The following is a 26,331-nucleotide window of genomic DNA, read 5'->3' as shown; positions in this document are numbered from 1 at the left end:
GGGCCCGAAACTGGGCTGTTGTCTAACATTTGAAAATGAATTGTCCAAGGAGACACATGTGCTGACAAAGCAAGAGACTTTATTGGGAACGGGCACCCAGGTGGAGAGCAGTAGGGTAAGGGAACCCAGGAGAACTGCTCTGCCGCGTGGCTCGAAGTCTCGGGTTTTACGGTGATGGGATTAGTTTCTGGGTTATCTTTGGCCAATCATTCTAATTCAGAGTCTTTCCTGGTGGCGCATGCAATGCTCAGCCAAGATGGATGCTAGCGAGAGGGATTCTGGGAAGTGGACAGACACGCGGTGTCTCCTTTCGACCTTTCCCAAACTCTTCGATTGGTGGTGGCTTATTAGTTCCGTATTCCTTACCAGGATCTCCTGTCATAAAACAACTCATGTGAATGGTTACTAAAGGGCCTGACCAGGGTGGGCGGTTTCAGTCAGTGTGCTTCCCCTAACAACTCTCTCTTGAGAGACTTTATACTCAAGATACTTCTTGGGAATTGGGGCGGAGGTCTCTTTCTTTTGTAACTTCTTTTTGTTGTGCATGGGCATAGGCCTGTCTAGTAGAGCAGAAGTCTCTTTTTACCTGATCTAAGTCAAGGTATTTTTCTGCCTGAAACCAGCATTCACCCTTGTAATAACAGCAAGTTAGTTTGAAACTGTTGGCCCCCCTCAGAGATGAAATAGACAGGGGCCAAACGGGAGACATAACAGGATGGTCATCTCTGGTCCCCGGAAACAGAAGGCAACATTTGCGGTGAGGGTTGCAGGGTTTGTGACCCTTTTTGATTGGTTGGTGGTGAGGCAACAGAGCTGTGTGCTCCAGGAATCTTGTGTTCAGTCTGAAGTTACCATCTTTTACCTGGATGGGGGCTCCAGTTCTGTAGAAGAACTCAAAGACATTGTTATGTATATTTTTTGAGTAGGAACCAGGACCCTGTCTGGAGGCTGTACCAACCTTTGATTGTTTTTTCTGTTTCTGTATCCCCTCCCTTTCCTGATTAGCAATTGTTTGAATCCACCCTTTGGAGCTCAGGGAAGGTCAAGGAGGCTGAATGAAGCCCATATCCTACAGACAAGAAATGGAGAACACAGAACAGGTCTGTACTCCCGAGCTCCAGAGTCCTGCTCAGTTTTATTTAGGGAACTGGGGAACTGTGACTGTGATAACTTCCTGTCAAAATGGGGCATAGGACTGTCTCAGCTTGGAGAAGAGACACTAAATTGGAAGTATTCCTGAGTTCCAAGTCCTAGATCTGAGCCTTGTATGATTAAAATCTGAATCCCTTAGTCTGCCATTTTGTTGTAACAGACCCAATTAGAAGTAGCTGGAGGAGGGATAACTGGAATTTTAATAGACAAAATAAATCTCATTTTTTTAAGAAGAATAGGCCTGAAACCCAGTCTGGACCTGGCACTTCGGGGAGACTTGCAGCCAGGTAGCCAGGTAGCCATTTGCCTAGTTTTATCAAAAGTAAGGTTGCAGTTACTAGCTTTCAGCAGACATTGTTTTGAGAATGGTGGCATTTAAGCCTGACACAACTCAGAAAACTCAAGTTTTAGCAATACAATGTCTAATCTGAAATCACACCACAGTGTCACCTAGTTATTTTCCAAGATGTCTGAACCACAGCCACTCTGTTTTGACTTTTTAACTGTAAAAAAATTTTTAATAGCCAAAGTAGATGTCACCATTAATGACGTCAGTGTTTCTCTAGGTATGAGAAGATGTAAGAATTGGAACTCATAAAACATTTTCTTGAAAGGATCTATCTGAAGGCCTGTTCTGCCAGTTTTTTCCAGAGCAGAGTGCCTCATTCTTGATTTGGGGCGTTGAACTCTTTTTAGGGGCGTTGAAAGTCAGCAGTTGCAGTGGCCATGATTTAATCTTTGTAGACGTTAGACGGCAAGTGTCAGTTTTCAGCTGGCAGAGCCCCTTTTTGTTCATAAACTTGACCATGATTTTGAGGGGGGACATTTTCATGACCATTTTATCTCATGGTGCTGAGAATGTCCATTTTCAGGTTTGGCAAAGATTTTGTTGATAAGCCACTCAATGTGTTGTTACTGGACTAGGCCATAAAACAGTATCCAAAATTTTCTGGACAACCTGTCTTACTAGCCTCTTGGTCCAGGAGAATATTTCCTCTTGTTGCTTTTTTCCATATCTAGAGTTACACTGTTACCATCATTGATCTCATATGTAGCTATATATTATTTTATCAGAGGCCTCAGTCACACATTTGGCAGCGTAAGAAACAGCAATTTTGTAAAACAGGTGAAATACAAATAACATAGCCAGCAGTATTAGTAAAGTCACAAGTAAGACTTAGGAGCTTTCATTAGATGTGGCCCAGTATATCTCAGGTCATCTGACTTAGTCTGCTCTGTAGAATCTTTATCTTTTAGGGAAATTATATATTGGCACCGTCTATAAGGCACATAGTCCAGTTTTTTAGTGTTACTAGACTATCTTTAGTATGATTTAATTGTTTTCAACACAGAGGAGACTTTAAACCTAAATTACCATAGCCTGGTGTTATCTATATAAATCTATCTCATAATTGTGGGAGATTTTTTGTTGTTGTTATTGAAACTTTTCTTGTTGCTCTGATTGAGCTTGAGTAATAGAAGAAAGCTCAAATTTATGGCCAGAGTCAGAGAAGGCATTATTAATTGGCCCGATGAAGGGATCCCATCTAGTAATATCATAGTGACCTGAATATGACTATCTTTTTTTTTTTAAGTAAATTTTTTCAGGGCTAACCAGTTAGAGTCTTGTAGTAGAGAAATTTACAAAGGTAACCCAGAACTAGACACAGGTAATTGGACACAAACCCAACAATTGGATTGATTTTTAAAACTAGCATAGGATCAGGCCTATGATAGAAAAGCATTTGATTTATATGCAAAAGTCTAAGAAGTCAAGGAAACATTATAAATGATCATACAAATCAGGTCCAGCATCTTGGGCAAGCTGTCTACCTCTGATGTCATTGTGTTCTCATCCTGGTGTAGTGTAGTTTCTCCTCTGTTTGAGCATCATTTTAAGGGGAGATCAGGTCAGCTATCTTCTCTATAGACCAATCCAGTGTAGGGGCCTTTGGAAGTGGGAATTAGTCTAAGAGTTAATTTTTCTTTAGTTTCATTGTGCATGAGCTAGTTAAGAGTACCTGATAAAAAAGTCCTTCCATCCAGGTTGGAGACAGTCCCTTAAACCCTGTCTTTTTTTAGTCCTGGTTGCAGGTCATGAGGTATCTGATCCTCATCCAAAGATAGATTACTGAGATAAGCTTCAGAAACAAACTTAGGTATTCTTTAAGAATTTAATTAAATTTTACATTAATATCACATAACAGCAAAGAACTATCTAAGAAATGAGTTTTACTATATGCAGACCTCCATTAACAAACTGGGATTTAACATTTATTGAAACATCTTTTTCTCCCTAAAATTACCCTCATTTTTATCAAATATAACCAAATTAAGCCTAGTTTGTTTGCAAAATAGGTCTGTTTTCACTAATTTTGGTCTGATGATTTATATAACCATAATTGATCAAAGATTTTTTATTTTGCTGAAACATTTATAGAATCTCAGACTGAATTTTTAAAATAAAACAGGGCTGGGAAACTCACACCAAAGGCTTATCACAGATTTTGCCTAACTAATCTAAGTGATTTTTTTCTTTTTTAAGGTCTCAAAATTTCTTGACATTTTTGTACCTGTTAGATAACCTTCCTAATTCATTTGATAAACTTACTGGAAACCTAAGAGTTTCCAGTTTTTGGAGGTGTCAGAGAGAAAATATAATTGTTTTGTTTATAATGTATAATTTTACCAAAGTATTGTCATAATTAGTTTGAGAGGAAGGTTTTCTCTACTCCCGGAAAACATAAGATTTAAACCCATAATTTTTCAGACAGAAACCATAAAAGTTATAAGCATATTCTCTGGTTTATTCAGTCCTTTTGTTAACTTTTGTAAGTCGTCAGGTTTTCCATTAGAATACCAGGACATATCAGAAAGTTAAGAACTCCATATAATTTCTAGGATATCTGTATTAGTAATTTTACCGTACATTATAACATGAGTGGATTTATTACTCATTTGATAATCTTTTTCATGTAATTTAACCAAATAAACACAGTTTAATATCTCTCTTTGGGATGTTTCAGGGGGCCTCTGAAGCACCCCAAAGTTGGCTAGAGGTCAAAAGGACTTTAAAAGGATTTGATTTAGGAAGTTTTATGGAAAAGATCAATTAAAAGGGTTTAGAACATTTGGTCAGATTTAGTTGATGGGTGTATCATTTAGCTTGTTGATAGCCACAGTGGGTATAAATACCAAGGCTCAAGGTCTAGTGAAAGTCAGCTCCGCCATCTTGGACCTAGTTGGCTCTAACTAGTTTTCTTATGGCTATGTCATTCTTAACAAAATCCATTTATCTAACTAATTGTAATCCAATTTTAGAAAATCCTGATCATGCATAACTCTTTTTAGTATTTTTCATATCTTTTTTTTTTAAACTGAAAACACACTTTTTACTTTCCTTTAGCAATCAAGAACTAACTTTTATATTAGCATTTTATAGATTGGTGAGCATAAATACCAGTGATAGCTTCTAAAACCCTTACTTTCTTAGAACATTTTAGGATGGCACCTCTAAAACCCTTGCTTTCTTAGAACATTTTAGGATGGCACCAAACATTATTTACTTACAGTCCCAAATCTCTTTGTTTCTCTGTAAAAGGAAATTAGTGTTTAGTAGTAAATGTTTCAAAATCTTATTTTATTTGGAAATGGCCTAACTATTCAATTGACTTCTAACACTTAGCATACTTAGCACAACCCTTAGAAATTCAAGTTACACCAATCTGGAGAGACTATTTTAGACATATTTTTAAAGAATAATTATTTTTAATAGAATTTATATAAAAGCTCATATCTCATTTACATTTTTTAGAAGTTTTTTTCAGTCGAGGTAATTTTCTTGTTGACAAATTTGTAACAGATATGATAATATTTAACTTATATTAAACCTAGGTACAATGAAAATATTTTACTTAATGCTAATTACTCTAAGACATGTCTATATTAGATAGGTCAACAAACAAACATTAATATCAGGTATTTAATACTGAATATTTAACAGTTCACATGAACCTGGAATTTATTGTTTAATTTAGAATTATTTGATTTGTAAGCACTTACCTTTTTTAGGCCAATTAAATAGAGCTCATTTACAAATTAATCTCATAAATATTATCCAGAGATAAAGACACACATTTAGACAGATACAATGCAAGATCTAGCTTCATTTTCTAAGTTTAGTCATGAATTAGATATTATAATATAAATTTTACTAGTTTATAAAAAGTTGGAATAAATAAAACTTTTAAAGGCTTTTTCCCATTTTTCCTCAGTGTCAGGGGTTAGAGATGGTCTAGATAAGTGTTCCTGAGAGCCCTGGTCTCAAGGCACAGGGAAAGAAAATCAAGTTCTAACAAAATGGTGGCAGGTCTAAACCAAATGGTGGCCAAAGCAAAATGGCCATCAAAAATCACAACACAGAACGGAGTTAAAACACACACATATAAACCTGGCAGTCCTCATCAGACACTCCCTTAAATACAAGAATACAGTCTCTCAGAAAACCTCCTATAGAGACACAGAACTTCAGACAAAGGAAAATATCTCAGGTCTTCAAAAATTTCAAAGGGAGGAAAGGAAGCCAGGTTGAAAGAAGGGGGAGGAAGCGGGAGAGGGGAGCAAAAGGGGTGGCCTTACAGACGTCTCCTGCCACCTGCAGATACCCAGGTATTATGAGACTTTACCCTGGGCCTCCAGAGAAGGGAGGCCTGGAACTTGGCCCTATCAGAAATCAGACCAGAACAGAACCAGAATTCGAGTTCTCTGCCAAGAGGAAGTGATCAGTCTCCAATCCTCAGCTCAGGCTGAGGCCCTTCGACCAGATTCCTGTGTCCAGGACCAGGGGACTAGGAAAAAAGGGGAGGATAGGAAGGGTTAAGGAGAGGAAAGAGAGAGAGAAGGGAGAGAGGTCAATAAAGTCTCTTGTTCCTTACCAGTTGGGGCACTCTGGCCAGTTGTCCACATCAGGAAGAGATCAGGGACAAAGGGTCCCAGTTGCAGCCACTGGGTCTGGTCCATTAGCAGCCAAGCTGGCCCCTGAGTACCCCAAGTGGTCAGGATGTCAGTTTGAAGAGTCCCACCAGAGTCGCCATTGGTTGCAGGAAGGGGGACCCCTTCCAGGGCCCGAAACTGGGCTCTTGTCTAACACTCGGAAATGAATTGTCCGAGGAGACACATGTGCTGACAAAGCAAGAGACTTTATTGGGAAAGGGCACCCGGGTGGAGAGCAGTAGGGTAAGGAACCCAGGAGAACTGCTCTGCCGTGTGGCTCCCAGTCTCGGGTTTTATGGTGATGGGATTAGTTTCAGGTGGTCTTTAGCCAATCATTCTAATTCAGAGTCTTTCCTGGTGGTGCATGCAATGCTCAGCCAAGATGGATGCTAACCAGAGGGATTCTGGGAAGTGGATGGACACGCAGTGTCTCCTTTTGACCTTTCCCAAACTCTTCTGGATTGGGGGTGGCTTATTAGTTCTGTATTCCTTACCAGGATCTCCTGTCACAAAACAACTCATGTGAATGGTTACTAAAGGGCCTGACCAGGGTGGGCGGTTTCAGTCAGTGTGCTTTGTTGTGCATGGGCATAGGCCTGTCTAGTAGAGCAGAAGTCTCTTTTTACCTGATCTAAGTCAAGGTATTTTTCTGCCTGAAACCAGCATTCACCCTTGTAATAACAGCAAGTTAGTTTGAAACTGTTGGCCCCCTCAGAGATGAAATAGACAGGGCCAAACGGGAGACATAACAGGATGGTCATCTCTGGTCCCCGGAAACAGAAGGCAACATTTATGTGAGGGTTGCAGGGTTTGTGACCCTTTTGATTGGTTGGTGAGGCAACAGAGCTGTGTGCTCCAGGAATCTTGTGTTCAGTCTGAAGTTACCATCTTTTACCTGGATGGGGGCTCCAGTTCTGTAGAAGAACTCAAAGACATTGTTATGTATATTTTTTGAGTAGGAACCAGGACCCTGTCTGGAGGCTGTACCAACCTTTGATTGTTTTTTCTGTTTCTGTATCCCCTCCTTCCTGATTAGCAATTGTTTGAATCCACCTTTGGAGCTCAGGGAAGGTCAAGGAGGCTGAATGAAGCCCATATCCTACAGACAAGAAATGGAGAACACAGAACAGGTCTGTACCTCCGAGCCCAGAGTCCTGCTCAGTTTTATTTAGGGAACTGGGAACTGTGACTGTGATAACTTCCTGTCAAAATGGGGCATAGGACTGTCTCAGCTTGGAGAAGAGACACTAAATTGGAAGTATTCCTGAGTTCCAAGTCCTAGATCTGAGCCTTGTATGATTAAAATCTGAATCCCTTAGTCTGCCATTTTGTTGTAACAGACCCAATTAGAAGTAGCTGGAGGAGGGATAACTGGAATTTTAATAGACAAAATAAATCTCATTTTTTAAGAAGAATAGGCCTGAAACCCAGTCTGGACCTGGCACTTCGGGAGACTTGCAGCCAGGTAGCCAGGTAGCCATTTGCCTAGTTTTATCAAAAGTAAGGTTGCAGTTACTAGCTTTCAGCAGACATTGTTTTGAGAATGGTGGCATTTAAGCCTGACACAACTCAGAAAACTCAAGTTTTAGCAATACAATGTCTAATCTGAAATCACACCACAGTGTCACCTAGTTATTTTCAAGATGTCTGAACCACAGCCACTCTGTTTTGACTTTTTAACTGTAAAAAAATTTTTAATAGCCAAAGTAGATGTCACCATTAATGACGTCAGTGTTTCTCTAGGTATGAGAAGATGTAAGAATTGGAACTCATAAAACATTTTCTTGAAAGGATCTATCTGAAGGCCTGTTCTGCCAGTTTTTTCCAGAGCAGAGTGCCTCATTCTTGATTTGGGGCGTTGAACTCTTTTTAGGGGCGTTGAAAGTCAGCAGTTGCAGTGGCCATGATTTAATCTTTGTAGACGTTAGACGGCAAGTGTCAGTTTTCAGCTGGCAGAGCCCCTTTTTGTTCATAAACTTGACCATGATTTTGAGGGGGACATTTCATGACCATTTTATCTCATGGTGCTGAGAATGTCCATTTTCAGGTTTGGCAAAGATTTTGTTGATAAGCCACTCAATGTGTTGTTACTGGACTAGGCCATAAAACAGTATCCAAAATTTTCTGGACAACCTGTCTTACTAGCCTCTTGGTCCAGGAGAATATTTCCTCTTGTTGCTTTTTTCCATATCTAGAGTTACACTGTTACCATCATTGATCTCATATGTAGCTATATATTATTTTATCAGAGGCCTCAGTCACACATTTGGCAGCGTAAGAAACAGCAATTTTGTAAAACAGGTGAAATACAAATAACATAGCCAGCAGTATTAGTAAAGTCACAAGTAAGACTTAGGAGCTTTCATTAGATGTGGCCCAGTATATCTCAGGTCATCTGACTTAGTCTGCTCTGTAGAATCTTTATCTTTTAGGAAATTATATATTGGCACCGTCTATAAGGCACATAGTCCAGTTTTTAGTGTTACTAGACTATCTTTAGTATGATTTAATTGTTTTCAACACAGAGGAGACTTTAAACCTAAATTACCATAGCCTGGTGTTATCTATATAAATCTATCTCATAATTGTGGGAGATTTTTTGTTGTTATTATTGAAACTTTTCTTGTTGCTCTGATTGAGCTTGAGTAATAGAAGAAAGCTCAAATTTATGGCCAGAGTCAGAGAAGGCATTATTAATTGGCCCGATGAAGGGATCCCATCTAGTAATATCATAGTGACCTGAATATGACTATCTTTTTTTTTTTTTTAAGTAAATTTTTTCAGGGCTAACCAGTTAGAGTCTTGTAGTAGAGAAATTTACAAAGGTAACCCAGAACTAGACACAGGTAATTGGACACAAACCCAACAATTGGATTGATTTTTAAAACTAGCATAGGATCAGGCCTATGATAGAAAAAGCATTTGATTTATATGCAAAAGTCTAAGAAGTCAAGGAAACATTATAAATGATCATACAAATCAGGTCCAGCATCTTGGGCAAGCTGTCTACCTCTGATGTCATTGTGTTCTCATCCTGGTGTAGTGTAGTTTCTCCTCTGTTTGAGCATCATTTTAAGGGGAGATCAGGTCAGCTATCTTCTCTATAGACCAATCCAGTGTAGGGGCCTTTGGAAGTGGGAATTAGTCTAAGAGTTAATTTTTCTTTAGTTTCATTGTGCATGAGCTAGTTAAGAGTACCTGATAAAAAAGTCCTTCCATCCAGGTTGGAGACAGTCCCTTAAACCCTGTCTTTTTTTAGTCCTGGTTGCAGGTCATGAGGTATCTGATCCTCATCCAAAGATAGATTACTGAGATAAGCTTCAGAAACAAACTTAGGGTATTCTTTAAGAATTTAATTAAATTTTACATTAATATCACATAACAGCAAAGAACTATCTAAGAAATGAGTTTTACTATATGCAGACCTCCATTAACAAACTGGGATTTAACATTTATTGAAACATCTTTTTCTCCCTAAAATTACCCTCATTTTTATCAAATATAACCAAATTAAGCCTAGTTTGTTTGCAAAATAGGTCTGTTTTCACTAATTTTGGTCTGATGATTTATATAACCATAATTGATCAAAGATTTTTATTTTGCTGAAACATTTATAGAATCTCAGACTGAATTTTTAAAATAAAACAGGGCTGGGAAACTCACACCAAAGGCTTATCACAGATTTTGCCTAACTAATCTAAGTGATTTTTTTCTTTTTAAGGTCTCAAAATTTCTTGACATTTTTGTACCTGTTAGATAACCTTCCTAATTCATTTGATAAACTTACTGGAAACCTAAGAGTTTCCAGTTTTGGAGGTGTCAGAGAGAAAATATAATTGTTTTGTTTATAATGTATAATTTTACCAAAGTATTGTCATAATTAGTTTGAGAGGAAGGTTTTTTCTACTCCCGGAAAACATAAGATTTAAACCCATAATTTTCAGACAGAAACCATAAAAGTTATAAGCATATTCTCTGGTTTATTCAGTCCTTTTGTTAACTTTTGTAAGTCGTCAGGTTTTCCATTAGAATACCAGGACATATCAGAAAGTTAAGAACTCCATATAATTTCTAGGATATCTGTATTAGTAATTTTACCGTACATTATAACATGAGTGGATTTATTACTCATTTGATAATCTTTTTCATGTAATTTAACCAAATAAACACAGTTTAATATCTCTCTTTGGGATGTTTCAGGGGCCTCTGAAGCACCCCAAAGTTGGCTAGAGGTCAAAAGGACTTTAAAAGGATTTGATTTAGGAAGTTTTATGGAAAAGATCAATTAAAAGGGTTTAGAACATTTGGTCAGATTTAGTTGATGGGTGTATCATTTAGCTTGTTGATAGCCACAGTGGGTATAAATACCAAGGCTCAAGGTCTAGTGAAAGTCAGCTCCGCCATCTTGGACCTAGTTGGCTCTAACTAGTTTTCTTATGGCTGTGTCATTCTTAACAAAATCCATTTATCTAACTAATTGTAATCCAATTTTAGAAAATCCTGATCATGCATAACTCTTTTTAGTATTTTTCATATCTTTTTTTTTTAAACTGAAAACACACTTTTTACTTTCCTTTAGCAATCAAGAACTAACTTTTACATTAGCATTTTATAGATTGGTGAGCATAAATACCAGTGATAGCTTCTAAAACCCTTACTTTCTTAGAACATTTTAGGATGGCACCTCTAAAACCCTTGCTTTCTTAGAACATTTTAGGATGGCACCAAACATTATTTACTTACAGTCCCAAATCTCTTTGTTTCTCTGTAAAAGGAAATTAGTGTTTAGTAGTAAATGTTTCAAAATCTTATTTTATTTGAAATGGCCTAACTATTCAATTGACTTCTAACACTTAGCATACTTAGCACAACCCTTAGAAATTCAAGTTACACCAATCTGGAGAGACTATTTTAGACATATTTTTAAAGAATAATTATTTTTAATAGAATTTATATAAAAGCTCATATCTCATTTACATTTTTTAGAAGTTTTTTCAGTCGAGGTAATTTTCTTGTTGACAAATTTGTAACAGATATGATAATATTTAACTTATATTAAACCTAGGTACAATGAAAATATTTTACTTAATGCTAATTACTCTAAGACATGTCTATATTAGATAGGTCAACAAACAAACATTAATATCAGGTATTTAATACTGAATATTTAACGGTTCACATGAACCTGGAATTTATTGTTTAATTTAGAATTATTTGATTTGTAAGCACTTACCTTTTTTTAGGCCAATTAAATAGAGCTCATTTACAAATTAATCTCATAAATATTATCCAGAGATAAAGACACACATTTAGACAGATACAATGCAAGATCTAGCTTCATTTTCTAAGTTTAGTCATGAATTAGATATTATAATATAAATTTTACTAGTTTATAAAAAAGTTGGAATAAATAAAACTTTTAAAGGCTTTTTCCCATTTTTCCTCAGTGTCAGGGGTTAGAGATGGTCTAGATAAGTGTTCCTGAGAGCCCTGGTCTCAAGGCACAGGGAAAGAAAATCAAGTTCTAACAAAATGGTGGCAGGTCTAAACCAAATGGTGGCCAAAGCAAAATGGCCATCAAAAATCACAACACAGAACGGAGTTAAAACACACACATATAAACCTGGCAGTCCTCATCAGACACTCCCTTAAATACAAGAATACAGTCTCTCAGAAAACCTCCTATAGAGACACAGAACTTCAGACAAAGGAAAATATCTCAGGTCTTCAAAAATTTCAAAGGGAGGAAAGGAAGCCAGGTTGAAAGAAGGGGAGGAAGCGGGAGAGGGGAGCAAAAGGGGTGGCCTTACAGACGTCTCCTGCCACCTGCAGATACCCAGGTATTATGAGACTTTACCCTGGGCCTCCAGAGAAGGGAGGCCTGGAACTTGGCCCTATCAGAAATCAGACCAGAACAGAACCAGAATTCGAGTTCTGTGCCAAGAGGAAGTGATCAGTCTCCAATCCTCAGCTCAGGCTGAGGCCCTTCGACCAGATTCCTGTGTCCAGGAGCAGGGGACTAGGAAAAAAGGGGAGGATAGGAAGGGTTAAGGAGAGGAAAGAGAGAGAGAAGGGGAGAGAGGTCAATAAAGTCTCTTGTTCCTTACCAGTTGGGGCACTCTGGCCAGTTGTCCACGTCAGGAAGAGATCAGGGACAAAAGGGTCCCAGTTGCAGCCACTGGGTCTGGTCCATTAGCAGCCAAGCTGGCCCCTGAGTACCCCAAGTGGTCAGGATGTCAGTTGCAGCGAAGAGTCCCACCAGAGTCGCCACTGGTTGCAAGAAGGGGGACCCCTTCCAGGGCCCGAAACTGGGCTCTTGTCTAACACTCGGAAATGAATTGTCCGAGGAGACACATGTGCTGACAAAGCAAGAGACTTTATTGGGAAAGGGCACCCGGGTGGAGAGCAGTAGGGTAAGGGAACCCAGGAGAACTGCTCTGCCGTGTGGCTCCCAGTCTCGGGTTTTATGGTGATGGGATTAGTTTCCAGGTGGTCTTTGGCCAATCATTCTAATTCAGAGTCTTTCCTGGTGGTGCATGCATCGCTCAGCCAAGATGGATGCTAACCAGAGGGATTCTGGGAAGTGGATGGACACGCAGTGTCTCCTTTTGACCTTTCCCAAACTCTTCTGGTTGGGGGTGGCTTATTAGTTCTGTATTCCTTACCAGGATCTCCTGTCACAAAACAACTCATGTGAATGGTTACTAAAGGGCCTGGCCAGGGTGGGCGGTTTCAGTCAGTGTGCTTCCCCTAACAGTAAAGACTGCTCATGGACCCTGAACTCTCCTCTTCCTCCTTCCCTGGCACAAGGCCAGAGTATATCCCCAGGCCCCTGGTGGGAAGATGTGGGCACCTGTCTAAATCCTCTCTGATGGAATGTGACGGGAAGAGCTGTGTACACTTCCAGGCCTTAGGGTGTGTGTACATTAGGCCTCAGGGTGACCCATACACCCCCTGATGCTTCCTTTCCTCACTCACTAGAACCCACAGCTACCTGGCCTTGACCACAAAGGCGGCAATGCCTTAGAGCAGGAGTCAATTCAACAGCCACAAGGCAAATCAGGCCCAATGCCTGGTTTCGTAAATAAAGGTTTACTGGAACACACCCAGGCTCGCTCATGTACATGTGGCCTATCGCTGTTCCCATACAACAAATGGCGGAGTTGAGTACCTGAGACAGAGATGAGCCCACAGACACTAAAATACGGTCTGCTCTGTTTATAGCAAATATTTGCCAACCATTGCTCTAATGTATACAGTAGGCACTCCATAAGTGAGAAATATTAACTTTCATTAAATGGACTCCACTACTTCCACCACCAAATGTACTTGAGACACATCTCTCTTGACAAAAGCCTGACATACTTCCAACCCTTTCCTTTGTTAACTACTAAAGTTCTAGAAATACATGATAATAGTGACAAACATTAATATCTTGCTTCCAGCCTCCCCAGCTCCCGACCCCCACATCAGTCCACCTTGCACACACGGGGGCCAAAGGCATCCTCCTGGAACACTATTGTAATCCCACCTACCAGTCTCCCTGCTGCCTTGATACCAAATAAAAAGACTTACTACGCTTAGCTTGCCAGCCCCAGTAACCTGACACTCTCTCCCCCAAATCAAACTTAACCCCAGTCCTACCTGAGAGCCAGGGCTGGGACCGGGTGAGGTGAGTGAGACACCTCGGGCACACAATTTGGATGGGCACCCAAAGTCAGTCATCGGAACAGATAATATTTTAATGCAGTATTTTTTAAAAATCAACATGAATGCAAAAAGAGTTACAAACAACAAAAGACCCAAATTTTAAACAAGTCTTTCAGAATTAACCCCCACCTGCTCTGCATGAGTTGTTTCTCTGACACAAAAAGGAGGTAATCACTCAAATCAGGGGGCCAGCTGCCCTCTGCCCAGGTAAAACCCACAGATCTGCAGAGAGATCCTTCTGAATCTCACTCCCCAACCCCATAACCCAGCGTCCTTGCTCTGCTTCCAGCACTGACAGAATCTTAGCTCTTACTAATGAAGACATAATGTTTTAGCTTTGAGGTGTGGAGCCCCCTGCTGACTCTAGAGCCAGGTCTAATCGCTTTCCATTAGCAGCAGAACCTCTTGACATTTGTTGTATCTACATCTTGCCATCGGTGGGCTGTTCTTACACCCAGTGATCCATCCCCTCACAGTTACACTGGGTGACCGTCGCTGTCTCCGTGGATAGAGGAGCCTCATTGTCACGTGTAGTTCACTCAACAATGACCCCGGCTTTGTTTTAGTAAAATAAAGATGCGGGTGGCACAGTCTTTGTGGTCCAGGAACCCAGACTCTAGCAGGAAAGGTGCAGACAGGTACTCAGATCGGTGAAAACAATCAGTGAAAAGGGTAAACGTGTCAGAGGCAGTGCTGCAGAAGCTCAGAGACAGCAGTGATCTGCACACAGAGGCAGTCAGGACAGGGGGCCATTGGGCCTTAAAACTAGGGATGGAGGCTGGGTCGGGGTGAAGAGGGTGGGAGCATTTTGAGAGAGAAGAGTGAAACAAAAGCAGAGAGGGGAGTGTCAACTACAAATTGGCACTTGCCATGGGCACTTGCCATTTGCTTCTAAGGATTAAATCACGTGCTGCTATAGCTGATTTCAACACCCATGAAAAGGAGTCCAGGGTGGAGAGCAGAAAGGAGGCACTCTGCTGGGGAAGAGAAACTGGCAGGACAGGTCTTCAGATATTTTCAGGAGTCAACTTTATGAGCCCACTCCTATGAGCTATCTCCTCCTCATATCTAGAAAAGCACTAAAATCATTCGTGGTGAGGACTGTTCCTCATGACTAGCAAAAGCTTCACAAAACTAGAAGTTCCTGGAAAAATATGTGTTTCATTGCACGTATTCCTTCTTCACCAAAATCATATACAGACTGACCTGTCCCCCACTGCCTCTTTGGAGCAGTTTCTCAGGAGCTATCTGAGGTGCTGTCTCCCAGGCTGCAGTCCTCATTTTGCATTTTCCAATAAAACTTCACTCACAGCTCTCACATTGCACATTTCAGTCGACAAGAGGAAAGGGCCTTGCATAGTTGCTGCTCAGGAGGCAGGTGGTGGGTCTAGCTCGGACCTTCTCTAAGTGCCTTCCAGCTGGAGTTATAAGACTAGAATTCTCTTCCCACCACTGTGGGGGTACATTGTCCAGCTAGTGGTGTTTGTCTTATCACAATATGAATAATTTCCAAAAGGCGCTAAACATCACCTCTTCTCACTCACAACCAGGGAAGCTACTCAGAACTTTCTTTTTTTTTTTTTAAGTCATTCTTTTACTCAACATTTGCTTTGGGTAAGAATCTGTTGATTAGCTGTGTCCTCCTCCCCAGGGCCATTTACCTATGACTTCTCTGACCGTCTCAAGCTTTGGCTCCCCTACTACAGGAATTTCAAGCTGAAGACAGCAGCTGGACAGAGATTTTGCTGGATGCAGGGCCTTTCAAAAGTGCCTGGCCTTGAAAATCTTTATCTACAGCTAAGAAGCTTGGCTGAGATGTTTTCAGAGGAACAGTGACTTTAACAGCTGTACACTTACCACATTCCCTGGGCAAACAGCAGCCGCCCCCGCCCCGCCCCCTTTCCCCAGCGGGTAGTTCGTCTGCTTGGAGTACAGCTTAACAGGTGTTAGCCATTCCCGCCGGTGGGGGGTAGGGGGTCTGTTGCCAGGGCCCCTCCTGAGTGCAGCTGTGCAAGAGGGCTCCTGCCTGCCCCCTAGAGGCCCCAGGAACGACAGAACCTTGTGTTCTGCTAATGTTTATCCCTTGTTCACCACCAAGGAGGAAATCTCCACTCCTCTCCTGCTGGGCCCTGTCCTCCACCCAGCTCTGTTTCTCCTCCCCAGTAAACACCCACGCCTCACCAGAGCCCAAACCCCTCTACTATGAGGTTCACAAAGCCCTCCACACCCTCAGCCCTCGCCTCCCGCAGTAACTGACACTCCCCCGCCCCTGAGGTCTGGGCTCTCCCACAGCCCGCCCCAGCACACGTTGTTCACTTTCTCACACTCCACAGAGTTCAAGGTCAGGAGGTGGGGTCACCAGTTTCCCTACTCCCCAAGGCCACATCCACACCATTTCCTCTCCACTCTCCGAGGTTCAAGCCAGACCTCGGCCCATGCTCACCTCCCTCCTGGCCACTCCCCTTACATGCTGAGCCTATGGCCATGGGCTCACAGTGGCCTCTGTAGTCGATCCACCCCACACTCTGGGATCTCTGTTCCGTGATCTCCAAATACCTTCTCCTCCACTCCATTTCAGCCAGATTCCCAGGGGCAGAACCTCCTCCTGATACCCAGAACCCAGACATTGTATCCACTTGTTCTACTCGCCCATCCTTCCGGCCCATTCGTCCAGTTTCTCCCACCGCATCAGCAGTCATGCCTCTGCAAGGCCTCAAATCTGTGCACTTCTCCAGTTTCTCCCAGTCTACCAGTCCCTTCTGGCCTTACATCACCTACTCCCTATCTTGTTCAAACTGCGTGCTCCATCTCTTCAATCACTCTCTTGTTCAACTTCTCAACATCAATGCTGTCTTTCCTAACTTTCACCCCAACGGCCTTTTTCTGTGTAGCCCTCACAACGGACCAAAGCCCACAGCCTGGGAGACGCCACACATCTCAGCTGGGTCCTCGACGCTGACCACTGTTTCTCTGTCCTAGTGCTCCACCCTGGGGAGCACAGTGCACCGCTGACCTAACTCTGATCCATTCTCTCCAACTGCTCAGCGGTCTTGAGCCACATTCCCTGCTTTCCTTCTCCTGTCTGGACAACCTCTCCCCCGACCCAGAAACTTTAAGCAGCATCTAGACACGTGAAAGTGCTCTGGTCTCTCTTCTCTGAAAAGAAGATAAATCAGCCTTCTCTTGAGCACATTTCCCTCCACCTCCTGCCCTGGCTCTCTCCTCCCGTTCATAATCATGTCTAACTCCCTACCTCCATTTCCCCACCTCCTTGCTCCTTGCCGGCCTGTCATCATCCGGCTCCTGCCTCCAACCACCACAGCTGCTCTCACAAGTCACAGGTGGGTACCACTTAGTGTGGTTCTGACACAGCAGAACCCCCTCCTTCCCTGTGTTTCTGAGACATCACACTCCTGCTGTCCACCTGTATATCTCAGCCCCCTCCTCCCCTGACCCCTGACGTCGTCCAAGATCTCTCACAAGCCTTGTGCTCTCAAAATTTCCACGTCCAACAAACACGGATGCCTCACAAATCCGCATCTTCAGACGTGTTCATCTAACTGCCTCCTTGACTTTTCCACTCATGCTGCAGAGACTGCTCAGTAACATGGCCAGAACCAAATTATCTTTCTCTTCGACTCACTTCTCCGCTATGTCCCTCTTCTCAGTGAATGGGTGCCCCACCCGTCCTGTTCCAGGGCAGACCCAGGTCCAGTATGTAATTAAAGATCAATATTTGCGCGGCCTGAAAACGAACCCTTGAGCCTCCCTTATTCTCTACAGCGAATCACCAAGACCTGGCAATTTTACCTCCTCCTATATCACCGTGCTTCTTTCTGAACTGAGGCTGGCTGCCTCCTACACCTCCTTCGGAAAGCTTCCGGGACCCTCAACTCCGGCGGGCCAGGGATCTTGCCCGCTGTTCCCACGCCCGGGACTGCTGCCACGGCACGGACCACCACCACGCAATGTCCAGCCGGCCCTGGTGGGTGAGACCCCACTGCACTAGGCGCTCCATCTCCTTTAAGTCCCCACGGCCGGGCACAAAGGAGCCGCCCGGCAAGCACTAAACGGATGGAGTGAAGGAACGGAAGAGTAATAATGAGTGAAAGGGCCACGGAAGGCAAACGCCGCGAAGCCCAGCGCGCACGCGGTCGCGGCGAGAAGGCCGGCGGGTAGCGCTGCGGGGCCGGGCGCCCTGAGAAGCCCTGGGCAGCCCCGGGAAGCTCCGCCCTCGCCTCACGCGGCGCTCCTCGCAACCAATAGGAACTGTCCCCGGGCCGCCTCTGCGGACGCTCCCGGCCCGCGCGCGGCTTCTCAGCCAATGGGAGCAGCCGGCGTCGCCCTCGCGGCGGGGCGGGACGGGGCGGGGCGCGGGGGTCCCGGGACAGCTCAGGCGCGGCTCTTTCCCCACGTCGTGTTCCGGTGAGCGTAGTCTCGGCTCCCGCTCAGCCCAACCGACGGACGATGGGGACTCTGGGCGCCCGGCGCGGCCTGGAGTGGTTTCTGGGCTTCTACTTCCTCTCCCACATCCCCATCACTCTGCTCATGGACCTGCAGGGGGTGCTGCCACGCGATCTCTACCCCGTCGAGGTGAGGGCGCCTTCGCTCCCGGTCGCCGAGGTTGGGGCCCCTCGTCGTAGCGGTTGCCCCGGCGTCCCCATCGCGTCCCCTCCTCGGGCCTCGCCCACTCCGGGTTCCCTCCCACTTTCCTTGGGTCCCGCCGGCGCTCTTTTCCTCGACATCTTGGGCTTTTCTTTGTTTATCCCTGCGTCTTCTCCCAGGCTTCCGGGTCGGGGGAGGGGGGGGGGACACCTTGCCCCCTTTGAAGACAGTTCTCTCTCTTTTTTTTTAAAGACTCCCATACCCCAGCTCTAGTCAGTTGTCCGTATTTGAGGGAAAGGGTCTGGATGAATGGGCTTCCCAGGTTGGCTCAGTGGGTAAAGAATCCGCCTGCCAATGCAAGAGATGCAGGAGACACGGGTTTGATCCCTGGGTCGGGAAGGTCCTCTGGAGGAGGAAATGGCAATCCACTCCAGTATTCTCGCCTGGAAAATCCCGTGGACAGGGGAACTTGGTGGACTACAGTTGATAGGGTCGCAAAGAGTCCGACGCCACTGGGCACACACACACACACAGTGGATGAACCAGTGTCTAAATTACATGTCGAATTGGTTTTAAAGTTGTGTTTCCTGGGAGGGCTTTAAAAATATCGACTAATCGCAAAGAAATATCGTGCACGTAGAATTAGATGCGTCTATAAAGAAATTGGCAGAGAACGTCTTGATTTCAAGATTAGGATCCTGCAACTTCAAAATCTCGGAAGTAAATTAAGGATACCTTGCAAATAGCGCCTTTTTAAAAGTTGTGTTTGAATAGGAATGATCGTTTGAGTAGAAATACAGGCAAAGGCCCCATTTCCTGGTTGTTGGAGAACATTCTTTACACTAAACTTCGCTTTAAATGCTTTTGATTTTTTCAGGTTTATTTTCATGCCTGGACTCTATAACCTGCTATCATGGAATTCCAGTTCTCAGTTCTACCCTTCTCCAGTTTGTCAGCAGAACTATAGGCAAGCCTGATTTGTCTACCTAAAGATTTGATTTTGCCTCTGTTTGTCCTTAAATGCTTTTTCTCTGCAAACAGGGGTTCTTAACCTGAGGCCCATGAACCCCTCGTGGGGTATGCAGAATTGTGTGTGCCCTGTGTTTTACATAGCTTCCATCAACTTTTTCAGGGGTCTGACCTTACCAAAAAGGTTAAGAGCCACTGCTCAACAATATACCCCCACTCCATAGTCTGGTTTGTTTCTAGCTCCAAGCGTAACTAGGAAGATCTCTGACCTACCTTTTCCTGGGATAAGTGTAGGCCGTGTGTGGCAAGAGCATTGGACTGAAGTCTGGGGATTTGGTTCTTCCAAAAACCTCTTGAGCGCCTTGGGCAAGTCAGGGCTCTTCAACTGTTAAGGAAGAGAGAGTTGAGTTAAATCACAAGCTCAAACATATACTAGGTATATTAGTTTCCTCTTGCTTCTGCAGCAAGTTACAAAAATAAAGTGGCTTAAAACAACACGAATTTGTTCTCTTTCAGTTTGCGAGGTCAGAAGTTTGAAATGAGTCTTGCAGGCATGATTGCTTCTGAACGTCCTGGTGGAACATCTGTTCCTGGCCTCTTCCAGTTTCTGGTGGCTGCAGGTGTTCTTGGCTTGTGGCCACGTCACATCAGTCTCCGCTTCTGTCCTTACTTTGCTTTGTTTTCTTTAGTTCAATCTCCTGCTGCCCAGCGTTTATAAGAACACTTGTCATTACATTTAGGGCTCGCCAGATAACCAGGATAGTCTTCCCATTTCATGATCCTGAACTTTAACCACATCTGCCAAGTCACTTTTGCCAAATAGGGTTACATTCATACATGCTGGTATGATTAAGACTATTCAGCCTACTGCCTACGTCCAGGCGGTACATGATCTTGGCCAACAGAACTCAGGCAGGCTGACTGTTTACAGTCTCTCGTGTTTTGAGTCCCTTTACTCCTGGCCAGCTCCGTGACTCCAGGTAGCCAGCCTTTCTGGACTGAACAGCTGTTAGTTTCTCTCTCTCTTTTTTTAAAATTGGATGTGGACTGTTTTTGAAGTCTTTATTGAATTTGTTACAGTACTGCTCCTGTTGTATACTTTTGGTTTTTTGGCCTTGAGGCATGTGAGGTCTTGGCTTCCTGACGAGTGTTTAAACCCACATCCCCTGCATTGAAAGGCGAGGTCTTAACCACTGGACTGTGCCAGGGAAATCCCTTCCATATCTTTTCTGAATGTGCCATTCCCACAAGTCCTTGCTCACAAAATACAATTAAAATTTGTTCAAAATCTAAAGACCCCATTTAAACTTACATATTTGATTTGGTAAAGTTTTCTTAGCTTTAGTTTTTTAAGTTGACTTATTGTCGAAAGTGGGAGAAGGCAATGGCAACCCAGTCCAGTACTCTTGCCTGGAAAATCCCATGGATGGAGGAGCCTGGTAGGCTGCAGTCCATGGGGTCGCTAAGAGTCAGACACGACTGAGCAACTTCACTTTCACTTTACACTTTCCTGCATTGGAGAAGGAAATGGCAACCCACTCCAGTGTTCTTGCCTGGAGAATCCCATGGACGGAGAAGCCTGGTAGGCTGCAGTCCATGGGGTCACCCAGAGTCGGACACGACACAGGCGACTTGGCAGCAGCATTGTCGAAGGTCAAGGGCCAAAGCAGGCCATATCTGACCAGAAACTGTGTGTGTGTCTATCTTTGGTGCTGTTTAAAGGCCTTGGCTGTACCCGGGTGTCTCAGCTTTGAAGGCCTGTGTCTCTAATCACTTCTGTTGCTTTGGGGTGGGCAATGATGAGTGTGTTGCTTCCATATGGGGAAATAATAATAATAAAAGCCTTGAGTTATTTTCAGATTCTCCTTGAAAAAATGCCGAATTTTAACATCTGTTGTGTTTTTCCTCCCTAAAGAGAAGAAATTTTCTCCTCGAACTAAAAAGCTTGTAGAGATCACATAATGGTTAGGCTGAAATTTGCAAATATCTTTCTTGGTTTGAACCAGATCAACTCTTGGGGAAAAACTCTGAAACAGTAAGAATTCAGTTTGGATTAGGACATGGAGAGGATGGAAGCATTTTGTGATATTATTTGCATCTGGGTAGCATTGCTTCTATTAAAATAAGGAAAAACAGGTGAGCATCTAGGCCTGAAATCAGCCTGTGTGCTCACTCTAAGTTTAGAGGAGTGCAGGACCGTTCAGTAGCAGCTCTGGTCTAGAAATCCATGTGCATAGGCCAGGTGAATATTTTAATGGATAACAGTGCTAAGTTGAGTCAAGTGTGAGTCAGGTATAAATGGAAACAGTTTTATTACCTTTTTGGGAAATAATCAATGACTAGTTGCATGCTGAGATTGTAGTAAGATTAAACTGAACTCCAAGTCCGTATTAATTATATTCAAGTAATCTTAGCATTTACTGTGTGCTAGCCATTGTTCTAGGACTCTAAGTATTAACTGATTTTATCTTAACCAACAATGAGGTGGGTACTATAATTAGGTAACCAGCTTAGTGACATTTAAGTGCTTTGCTCAGCGGCAGGCACTCTGCCCCAGGTACCATGCTCTTCACTCTGCTTGGGGTTTAAGGGTGTTGACCCTCCAAACAGTTGAAAATCCACTTATAACTTATAGTCAGCCCTTGGTACTCACGTTCCTCCCTATCCTCAGATTCAGCCAGCCACTGACTGACCATGTAGTATTTACCGTTGGAAAAAAATCCGTGTATACGTGGACCTGCACAATTCAAACCCATGTTGTTCGAGGGTCAACTGTATTTTAAATTTTGCTATTATCATTCTGAACCTCTTAGAAATTACAAATTTCTTGTACAAATCTTCTTGGATTTATGAAATAAGTGGATCTGAGAGCATGAATAATAATTAGAAGGTGAAGTTCAAATGAATCAGAATGCCTTTGAAATTTTGTTGTAAATCTTTTAAAATAGGTCTGTCCCTCAATTTTTTTTTTTTTTTTTAGAGTAAATCTAGAAAGCAAAAGAGGATCTTAAAAAACATTTAGTCCAAGTTGCTTGCTTTACAGATGAGAAAACAGAGTCCAGGAGAGATGCAGGGATTTAACCTTGATGAATATTTTCTACCACATTACCATCCTGAAAAGTGCTTAGAAAGAATCTAAGGATATTTCCATAAATTTAAGTTTCAAGTCAAATACAAATTCAAGATCATTTGGTCAATAAATTGGCTATCTAGCTGAGGCCCTTCTGTCATTAATTATACTAACTGTGTGTTCCTGGATATTTGCTTAAAGGTCACTCTCAGCAAAGAGCCCTCTTATTTCACAATAGTGAATCTTTAGATTAAAAATTAACAGGAAAAGTATCTTTGGATTTTCCGTTGTAAGCCAGATTCCTAGCTTGGAAGTTGTCTTATAATATCAAGGCGCCATCCAGGAGGTTGAATGCCACAGACCTTCAGTAGTCTATCTGGGGAGAGCCCTAGGCTTCTCCTGGGAGCACAGAAGGGGCAACCTCAGACCCCCTGCTTCCTCCCCCTGCCTCCCCAACCCCCCGGCGACATGGATCTGCATCTTTCGTTTTGACAGTGTTATCACGAAGCTGGGGTCCATGCTAGCACTGAGACCACTCAAAAAGCTATACAGTCTGTTCCTCTACAAATATCCCACTGATCTCCTAAAAAAAAAAACAACTTTTGAACTAGGGGAGTTAAGAATGAAGAGGAATTTGAGATTTGGAGATTATTTAAATTGTCTAAAATTGCATCTTCACAGAAGTTAGATTTACCTTCTTTCCATTCACCCCCCTACCCCGCCAAAAAAAAACCAAAAAAATTCATATCTGTACTTGAGGAAATCTGGCCCTTGGAGGTTGGTGTTGCTGTTGTGAAAAGACAAACCTCAGGATGGTTTTCATATCATTTCTTTATAAAGAAGGATACTGTTGGCCAATACACCCATTTGTGTGTTCAGCAAACTAAGAGCCTGTTAAGTGCCACTCGTTGTTCTTGACAGGCAACACACCTGGATGTGTGTTATCACAGATAAATTCTGGGCAGCACACAGGGGCTGGAAGAGCTGAGAAAAGCTGCTGGGTGAAGGTAACATTTGAGTTAGAGCTTGTGTGTGTGTGCTAAGTCACTTCGATTGTGTCCGACTCCCATGGACTGTAGCCCACCGGGCTCCTCTGTCCATATCGAATTCCCCAGGCAAGAGTACTGGAGTATGTTGCCATTTCTCACTCGGGATCTTCCTGACCCAGGGAGTGAACCTGTCTTACATCTCCTGCATTGGCAGATGGGTTCTTTACCACTAGTGCCACCTGGGAGAGCTTGTGAGTTTTGATTAAATGACCGTCCAGGCTGCACCACTAAAGCCAGCTGTGAGTGCTTTTGGCCCACCAGCTGTGAGTCCGCTGCCCAGGGGCTGCGTGATGAGAGGCACGTCCGCAGGGTTGGAGCTGCGGAAGCCAGTCCTGCCAGCTGGCTGTACTCACCGTGTTCCTCGTCTTTTCCCAGCTGAGAAACCTGCAGCAGTGGTATATCGAGGAGTTCAAAGACCCTCTGCTCCAGACCCCCCCGGTGTGGTTCAAGTCCTTCCTGTTCTGCGAGCTTGTGTTTCAGCTGCCTTTCTTTCCCATCGCAGCATATGCCTTCTTCAAAGGTGAGTAAGTGAGAAATCCCATTTTTGCCCTGAGACCAGGTCTCAGAAATCTTTGGGGAAAGTTCCACCAAGGAAGGGGAGTGGTCCCTGAAGGATGTGTGAGGGTGATACAGGAGTGGGAATGGTCAGGATCAATCTTGGGAAGGGACATCAGTGTGGCTCAGGATAGTGGTCTAGGGTCAGTGGGGCTGCAGGACTGCCTCAGTCAACTGGAAATCTCGCACACATGCCACCTGAAGCTACTTTACAGATTGAACTTGTTCCCTTTTGTTTTCCTAGAATTTTTTGTTTTGGCTTTTATTTTTCAGCTGTGGGTAGTATCATACTGGCTAATAAGCAGTAGCAGCAAGTTATCTCTAAGTGGCCTGACTTCTCACTTAAAGATTATTCTTCCAGTGTCCCCATATGACTATTGTTTTGAAAAAGAAGGCGGCCATACCAGTGTTCATTGTAAATAAACTTATACAGGTTATTTCCCACTGGAGCCCTCAAATCCATCTCTTAGCAGAATCTGTTGATTCTTCTCATCCATATATACTTACTTAGCAGAGAGATGCTGCTGGCAGAGCTGCCCTGCTCCTCACCTCCCTCCCCACCCACTGTATTTGAGACCAACTGAGTTTACCTTATAATGGCCACTTTACTGCCCTAGAGTTTTTCTGAATTTCGACTCCACCCGTGTTCTCTGGCAGTCAGTGCTAGGGCTCCATCTGTCACATAAGGACTGCACGTTGGACGCTATTATATCATTTGTTTCCACTTGGAAAAGGAGGTAGAATGACTGAACTGAAGGGAGCAGGCAGAGACAGGGTGGAGGGTATGGCGGGCTCCCCTGGAGCCATGAGCAGGTCTCACCCGACTTTCTCTCCTCGCTGACCTCAGGAGGCTGCAAGTGGATCCGCACCCCTGCCATCATCTACTCGGTTCACACCATGACAGCTCTGATTCCCATCCTCTCCACGTTGCTACTCGACGATTTCTCCAAAGCCAGTCATTTCAGAGGACAAGGACCTAAGACTTTCCAGGAACGACTATTCCTGATATCTGTCTATATCCCCTACTTTCTCATCCCTCTTATACTTCTGCTTTTCATGGTGCGGAACCCCTACTACAAGTCTGAGGAGAAAAGAAAGAAAAAATGAAAGAAATGCCCCTAAGGCCAGGGGAGAGGTGACCACTGGGCTGTTTCCTGTTGGACCCAGTACCAGGAACAGTGTTCAGAACCCATGTTTTCAGTAGTATCTGAACCACAGCAGCAGCAACACACATGAGCAAGACCCTGGCAGGAGGCATACCAAACCCTCACTTTCCAAGGGCTTTGACACAGACGACTGACCACCTGAGGACGGGCACAGAGGTGTGGGCTAGGTGATTGGAAGTGGTGCCAAAGGTCTCCTCAGCATGTCCCCAGGTGCCACTGCAGGATTACTAAAAGCAGAACCAGACCAGAAATCAGATAAACCTCCAAGAAACATGGCCTGCTTGGCATATTCGTGAGTCATTTGACTCACAGGATACATGTGACTAAAACTGACTCATGAGTCTCTACAGAGTATCACTGATGAGCAAAATTGTTTGAAATTATACCTAATATTCATTAAAAATTGTTTCCTTGCCCCTACCCCTAGGTAGGGGTGAAATATTCTGTAAGAGGTTATAAATTTAGTTTTAAGATTCAACCTTGGCATGACTTTCAGTTGGAAATGGGTCAGACTGGAAGGTATATTGTTTCTGTCCTAAAACAGGTCATCCCAGGAGAAGAGAATTTTTAGAGTCTCCTTGTTCATTCTCTTTCTAAACCTTAGTCTTCTGTTAGTTTTTACAGACCACATGAGTTCCTTTACTCTGAGGTCTGGTGTCTCAAACCTGAGCTGGAGGAATGCTTCCTACTGGATAACTTCCTCCTACCAAACAGTTTCATAATTCTTTGTCCTGTACCCACTTGGGGTAGGGGTGGGGGGCTGGCCATGACAGGTCCAGTGTGTGCATATAAGGTCTCTTTATTTGGTATCCTGCTAGCTTTAAGTTCATACTCGAGGCCGACTCAAAAAGGCTTGTGAACGCACATGAAAAATGGTAGATGCTGGTCCTGGTTAGTCCCCCCTTTTTGCCTGTTTTGCTTACAAGCCCTAATGGTCTGATTTTGGGGAATATCATCTGACTCGTGTGTCTGGTCAAAATAAAGGTAGCTGCTGACTACTGCCTGGTTTTGTTCTGTGGAGTCTGGGGTTCTTACAATGGGTTAATAAATATACACTTCAAGG

The 26,331-nt window shown here is 43.5% G+C and overlaps 1 protein-coding gene across 1 annotated transcript; it reads left to right on the top strand.

Annotated features, from left to right (window-relative positions):
* Positions 1–18,232: 18,232 nt before the first annotated feature.
* TMEM97 (transmembrane protein 97) lies at positions 18,233–26,269 on the top strand. The gene is made up of 3 exons (XM_005907242.3): positions 18,233–18,447; positions 23,923–24,067; positions 24,950–26,269. Exons 1-3 carry the CDS (start codon positions 18,322–18,324, stop codon positions 25,207–25,209), a joined length of 531 nt encoding a protein of 176 aa, XP_005907304.3. The 5' UTR covers positions 18,233–18,321; the 3' UTR covers positions 25,210–26,269.
* Positions 26,270–26,331: the final 62 nt, after the last annotated feature.

The sequence above is a fragment of the Bos mutus genome, chromosome 19 (genome assembly GCF_027580195.1).
Source record: "Bos mutus isolate GX-2022 chromosome 19, NWIPB_WYAK_1.1, whole genome shotgun sequence".
NCBI classification, from domain to species: Eukaryota; Metazoa; Chordata; class Mammalia; order Artiodactyla; family Bovidae; genus Bos; species Bos mutus.
This window is presented reverse-complemented; position numbering and strand designations above follow the sequence as displayed.